Raw genomic sequence first — 7,563 nt, forward strand, 5'->3', positions numbered from 1 at the left:
ATTTGGCAATTTTAGAATAAGAAATTGAAGAGATGAAAGAAAAAACAGTTTTATGTAACTTGTAATTTTGGCCTGGTCTTAGAACATAACTATATTTGAGCATTCTAAATTTTGTTGGTAACTCATAAATAATAAATTCTTTTGTTTGTTACAGTCAGTTAAGGGTTGCTAGGACATTCAGAAATTAGTAAATAAACTGATCAAGCCGCTATAATATTAAATGGCGAGTTTCTTGATAGCCTAGGTGTCAGTCGATCCCGGCCTGCCTCTATATCGGCAGCAATGCAAGACACCATCCTAGGCATTGTCACAGCTAGTTTTCCCCACCATGTAAAGCCGACACAAAACCAGCTCTCACAGATGTAGTTAGTCTGTTGAGAGTCTGTCGGGAATCAACACAACGGTTAACTTCACAATATACCAACAATCTATATACCATTGCATATGTCCAATATTATATAAATATAGTCTTTGCATGAGGTCGATACAAGGATATATTGACCTGAAAGAAGTATATTGACTGAGGACGAAGTCCGAGGTCGATATACTTCTTTGGGTCGATATATCCTGTATTGACCTCATACAAAGGCTATATTTGTTATATTATTAATTTCCGACCATGTTTGTATGAAAATCGTCATTTATTTTTGTTGGAATTTTATAGATACAACATTGTCTCTTTGACAATAACAACATATTAGTTGTTATTTCATTTACTTTTTTTTGACATCTTATGCATTTTAAGATTTTTTTTCGTCAAATAATCGATCACAGATACCATTTGTTTCAAAACGTTAAACAATATCCTGCAATTCATTACATGACGTCACAAAGTATATCGGTTTTTAGATATTCTAAAAATAACCGTGCAATATGCTTTTTGCCAGTCAATATGCTTTTTGCTATCCGCCGTTTTCTCTCTATCTTCGAAAATATAGTTTAACATGTGACTATCCCTAAACGAATCAAATTTGTTAAAATATACGAATTAATAATATAACACAATATCCAATCGAACCCATAAAAAAACATCATATAACAACAACATATTAACTCAATAAACTAGACCCCAGGTCCCAGGACAGCATCTCATTAAAAAACAAATACAACAACATTCAGGAATGAAAAACTATTTGAACATATCTTTTATTTATTATTAAAACCCGTATCATAGAATATTCGTATAAATGCGCCAAAATATTTCTGAATTAAGAATTATGACCTGTCGACTACACTATCGACGAAGTTTTGTTTTAAACTGTGCTGTGCAGATATGTTCACTGGTTTCATAGAGATATGGCTATCTCTACCGTTCTGATGTAGTGATCTACTCCTAATGAGAGTTGGAGTTGATGGGTGTAGAGTCTCAAGGTCATATGAGTACATGGAGTACATTGAGTCTGGTCTTGGACGTTTCACACGAGGAGGGTCACATAAACAGTGATAACAAAACATACAGCACGTATCATTCTCTATGTCTAAGTTGCATTTCATCGGATTAATATCTTCTGGTTGATTTTGTCCAATTCGACATAATGTTTTAAAGCCTGATATCACTTTCCATAAAAGTTCCCTCCGCAATAAAATATAGACCCACGGATCTAGAATTTGATTTAGTGATGCAATTCTTATCACGAATAAATCCAAAAGAAAATGTCGTGGTAATAATCCTGTTTGGTTTATAATAATTCTTGCCTGAAAATATAAAATACATATGGTTATTAAAAATTCAATTTTGTGAACTATGTTTATATATAGGCATACAGCTAGGTAATTGCTGCAACACATTCTTGTTTGTAAGTTGTGATAAGAAATGGCCTTCACATTTCACAAAGAACGGTTCACAAGGAATCTATATCAAACGTCGGTGTTCATACAAAATACGTTCTTATCTCTCCATTCTAAATTTTATTTTTAATCCAATTTACAAAACACACTCTTGCATTTTTATTGGAGTATGAAGACTTTACCTAAGGACATTTTGTGAAAAGCTTGGCAGATAGTTTGGATAATTTATATAAAAAAAAATCCAATAGTGTGAACTATTTAAAAATCTAGAATATGCTTTTTTCTAAAAGACATATTTATCACTTTGTTTGAATAAAAATCCACGAAATGGTGTGGATGCATTTGAGAAGTAAAGTTGTACCTACTACAAGAATAAATGGCACCTAACATTATAGTGACTTAATAGTTAAAGCAGAACCTACTGTGAGATGTCAACGTATATTTGTTTCGCCTTAGAGAATTCCCATGAAACTTTGTTGGTCATTTCGCCATTTTATATGTTCCTGTTGGAACACAAATTCTATAATTGTTTTATTGTTTGGATCAAATTATGTAATATTTGATCCAGTGAAAATAATATTACAGAATATTTCGTCTATTGTTTAAACTTATTTAATGAAAGAACTTTTTTTTATGATATAGGATACACGTAACATAACCTTAAAAATGCCCACGTAACATAACCTTAAAAATGCCATGATGACTTCTGTTAGCTGAATCAGTACCTACCATAAGAGGCATATAACACGCGCTAAATACTATGGTGACTCCAACTAATTGTACTAACATCTGACATTCATTGAAGCGTTTAGAGTTACTACCATATTTGGATCTTCCGTACTTTGACACGTGATGACATTGACGTTTTGTCAAGGTGAACATAACAGTTAAGTTACAGCAGACGGTTACGATAATGACGACAATGGCTAACAATGCGAATAAATAGTTAAATACTTTATCTACTGGGTCATTAGTGAAATAATCGACAAAACACCACGTTCTAGGGTAATGTAGTACTAATTGTCCAAAGCCTAGGAATGGGAGTGCTGCAAAACATGCTGCTATAGTCCAGCAGAATATCAAAATCATGGTAGCATGTTTTGTTGACGAACGAGTATTATATATTAGAGGGTATATTATACAAAACACCCTCTCTATAGACATGCTACACACTATCAGCATTGTTGCAAAACTGGCAAAGATCATGACATAGCCAAAGTAACTACACATAGCTGTCCCACCTATCCATTGTAGGTTGTTTATATACACGGCTAACACAACGGGTGATGTTAATGTAATACCCAGAAAGTCCGTGATACAGAGTCCGGCTACTAATCGATAAAATATCGTTCTCTTCTGTTCAGGCTCAGATCTAATCAACACAATAAGAGCCAAAATGTTTCCCAAAACTCCTGCTCCAAACATCACACCCGAAATAATAACCGTATTATGTATATTTGAAGTATACTCCGTTTCGTTGGTCTGATTATATGGTTGAGTTGCTGATGACTGTGGAATGCCACTTGTGTTCCCAATGAAACCAAACATCAAATTGTTATATCCTTGTCGTAATCAGATATATGTTACATAGTTATTGTGTAAACTGCAAACTTCACCAGTAAAAGATAAAATGAATCTTTTTTGTCATTACTGCCAAAAATAATGATATTTAAATGAACTTGATTTCAGCTAAGTGAATTTTATCAATGAATAGCAAATTATGAAAAAATGTACAAATCTCATAACAAAAATCAATTGTACTTAACAGTGATTTCGTTTCCCGGAAAACACAAAAAAATTGTCGGAAACAACCTACACAACAATTTGACAATATAATATGAAATATGTGCTAAAACTGATCAAATTACCATCCTTTCATACTTAATACTAAGTCTGTTATGAGTTTTTTTTTATTTCAATTATAACTATATATAGGAGGGTTGACACTGTTTACATACGGTTAAACGCTCTGTAGATGTTTTTAATATATAGATTGGACCGTTGTTTTTCTCGTTTGAATGGTTTAACACTTGTCCTTTTTTAGGGCCGTTTATAGCTTGTAGTTCGATATGAGCCAATGCTCAGTGTTAAAGACCGTGCTTTTACCTATAATGGCTAACTCTTGGATGGAGAGTTATCACACCACATCTTTCATATCTTACACCCGTGTAAATGGGGTTACGTTTTGTAGATTGGTTTTCACTATGGAGATGGATTAACGTGGTGTATATAGGATAACACTGTTTAGATGGATTGACACTTTGTAGAATGGTTAACGCTGTGTAGATATAGATCTAGATTAACGCGGTTTAGATAGGTTAACACTGCATAGATAGGTTAACACTGTGTAGAATGGGTTACACTTTGTAGATGGGTTAACACTGTGTAGAAAAGTTAACACTGTGAATATGGGTTAACACTGTAGAAAGATTAACACTGTGAAGATGGGTTGACACTGTGTAGAATGATTAACACTGTAGAGAAGGACTGACACTGTGTAGATGTATTGGCACTGTGAAGATGGGTTAACACTATGTAGAATGGTTAACACTGTGTAGATGAGTTAACACTGTGTACATGGGTTAACACTGTGTAGATGGGTTAAAAATGTGTAAATTGATTTACACTGTGTAGATGGGTTAACACTGTGTAGATGGATTGACACTGTGTAGATGGGTTAACACTGTGTAGATGGGTTGACACTGTGTAGAATGATTAACACTGTAGAGAAGGACTGACACTGTGTAGATGTATTGACACTGTGAAGATGGGTTAACACTATGTAGAATGGTTAACACTGTGTAGATGAGTTAACACTGTGTACATGGGTTAACACTGTGTAGATGGGTTAAAAATGTGTAGATTGATTTACACTGTGTAGATGGGTTAACACTGTGTAGATGGATTGACACTGTGTAGATGGGTTAACACTGTGTAGATGGGTTAAAAATGTGTAGATTGATTTACATTGTGTAGATGGGTTAACACTGTGTAGATGGATTGACACTGTGTAGATGGGTTAACACTGTGTAGAATGGTTTACATTTTTTTTACATAAATAAGGCCGTTAGTTTTCTCGTTTGAATTGTTTTACATTGTCTTATCGGGGCGTTTTATAGTTAACTATGCGGTATGGGCTTTGCTCATTGTTGAAGGCCGTACGGTGACCTATAGTTGTTAATGTCTGTGTCATTTTGGTCTTTTGTGGATAGTTGTCTCATTGGCAATCATACCACAACTTCTTTTTTATACACTGTGTAGATGGGTTAACACTATGTAGATGGATCGACACTGTGTAGTTGGGTTAACACTGTGTAGATTGGTTAACACTATGTAGATGGGTTAACACTGTGTAGATGGGATAACACTGTGTAGATGGGTTAACACTGTGTCGATGGATTGACCTGTGTAGATGGCTTACACTACACTATGTAGATGGGTTAACACTGTGTAGATGGCTTACACTACACTATGTAGATGGGTTAACACTGTGTAGATGGGTAAACACTGTGTAGATGGGTAAACACTGTGTAAATGGGTTAACACTGTGTAAATGGGTTAACACTATGTAGATGAGTTAACACTGTGTAGATGGGTTAAATTGTGTAGATGGGTTATACTGTGTAGATGGGTTAACATAGATAGGTTATCACTATGTAAATGGGTTAACACTCTGTAGATGGGTTAACACTGTGTCGATGGGTTAACACTGTGTCAATGGGTTAACACTGTGTCGATGGATTAACACTGTGTAGATTGGTTAACACTGTGTAGATGGGTTAACACTATGTAGATGGGTTAACACTGTATAGATGGGGTAATACTGTGTAGATGGGTTAACACTATATAGATGGGTTTACACTGTATAGATGGGTTAACACTAATGTAGATGTTTAACACGGTGTAGATGGGTTAACACTATGTAGATGGGTTAAATTGTGTAGATGGGTTATACTGTGTAGATGGGTTAACATAGATAGGTTATCACTATGTAAATGGGTTAACACTCTGTAGATGGGTTAACACTGTGTCGATGGGTTAACACTGTGTCAATGGGTTAACACTGTGTCGATGGATAAACACTGTGTAGATTGGTTAACACTGTGTAGATGGGTTAACACTATGTAGATGGGTTAACACTGTATAGATGGGGTAATACTGTGTAGATGGGTTAACACTATATAGATGGGTTTACACTGTATAAATGGGTTAACACTAATGTAGATGTTTAACACGATGTAGATGGGTTAACACTATGTAGATGGGTTAACACTGTGTAGATGGGTCAACACTGTGTAGATTGGTTAACACTATGAAGATGGGTTAGTACTAGTTAGATGGGTTAACACTGTGTCGATGGATTAACACTGTGTAGATGGGTTAATGCTGTGTCGATGGATTAACACTATGAAGATAGGTTAACACTGTGTAGATGGGTTAACACTGTGTCGATGGATAAACACTGTGTTGATGTTTTAAAACTGTGTAGATGGGTTAACACTGTGTAGATTGGTTAACACTGTAGATTAGTTAACACTGTGTATATTGGTTTACACTGTGTAGATGGGTTAACACTGTGTAGATGGGTGAACACTGTGTCGATGGATTGACACTGTGTAGATTGGTTAACACTGTAGATTAGTTAACACTGTGTATATTGGTTTACACTGTGTAGATGGGTTAACACTGTGTAGATGGGTGAACACTGTGTCGATGGATTGACACTGTGTAGATTGGTTAACACTGTGTTTATTTGTTAGCACTGTGTAGATGGGTTAACACTGTTTAGATAGGTTAACACTGTGCAGATGGGTAGACACTGTGTAGATATGTTTACACTGTGTAAATGGGTTAACACTGTGTAGATGAATTAACACTGTATAGATATTAACACTGTTTAGATGGGTTAACAGTGTGAAGAAAGGGGACACGGGTTAAACGCTGTGGAGGTGAGAAAATATTGCTTCAGTAATCAAGATATATAGTAGTAAGTAAATTATTATATGTAAACATTAACGATTTGACATGAACTAGAATTAATCATATTTAGGTCATTGTTGAACAAATGACGTGTAGGTTTCATTTAAATGTCAAGAACAAAAGAGAGTGAGGTCCCTTTATTGCTAAAGCTAAGTGAGATACCGCTCCAGAAAAAAATATAATTTTCATAAGGTTAAACTTCATGATGGAACCTGAAATTGAAGCATTATGTAAACAATTCTCAAAAGATCGTTTTAAACGTCTACTAGAAGATATGCAAGGTATGCAAAAAGAGTTGTTAGTTAGATCCCAAGGTGGCCATTTCAAATCAAAACGAAACAAATATGGCGTTCTATTCCGGGATACTGTCGAATACAAACACCAACACAAAACAAAACAAAACAGTTGGGGTTGATAATGTTACAGGTGAATCAAGTGATCCCAGTGAGTATAAAAAATTTATATTTCTGACCGATGTATTTGGTTCTGTTTAACCACAGAGACCCCTATGGCATACAAACATAGAAATATACAACGCGATGGAAACAAAAATTCCAGCTGAACGGATAAAAGGTATCCAGAGAATCCGTGATATGTGGTGCATTTACATGGATAACGAGGAAGACAAACTGTCTATGTTAGTGACAGGAATGAACTTACGTGGCCTGTAAGTTCCCCAGCACTCTCAAAATCCCCGAAATCCAGGCAATGATGATGGACAAATACATAGAGCCCTTATATTGCAGGGCTGTGATATACAGGGTCTCCATAGAATACGGTTACGGGTTAAAGGCA

At 35.3% G+C, this 7,563-nt stretch overlaps 1 protein-coding gene across 1 annotated transcript; it reads right to left on the bottom strand.

Moving 5' to 3' along the window:
- Positions 1 to 1,132: 1,132 nt before the first annotated feature.
- On the bottom strand, positions 1,133 to 3,644 carry LOC143060263 (prostaglandin E2 receptor EP4 subtype-like). Its single transcript, XM_076233582.1, has 2 exons — positions 2,518 to 3,644; positions 1,133 to 1,695 (listed from the first exon to the last, which is right to left on the bottom strand). The coding sequence occupies exons 1-2, from the start codon at positions 3,334 to 3,336 to the stop codon at positions 1,216 to 1,218; spliced, it is 1,299 nt and encodes a 432-aa protein (XP_076089697.1). The 5' UTR covers positions 3,337 to 3,644; the 3' UTR covers positions 1,133 to 1,215.
- Positions 3,645 to 7,563: the final 3,919 nt, after the last annotated feature.

This window comes from Mytilus galloprovincialis, chromosome 1 (genome assembly GCF_965363235.1).
Source record: "Mytilus galloprovincialis chromosome 1, xbMytGall1.hap1.1, whole genome shotgun sequence".
Lineage (NCBI taxonomy): Eukaryota > Metazoa > Mollusca > Bivalvia > Mytilida > Mytilidae > Mytilus > Mytilus galloprovincialis.

Bases quoted from the DNA above. Each gene is read 5' to 3' on its own strand.
- LOC143060263 (XM_076233582.1), bottom strand. From the start codon at position 3,336: ATGTTTGGTTTCATTGGGAACACAAGTGGCATTCCACAGTCATCAGCA. The intron at 1,696-2,517 runs GTAGGTACTGAT...TTATATTTTCAG, and splicing joins CGTGTTATATGCCTCTTATG to GCAAGAATTATTATAAACCA.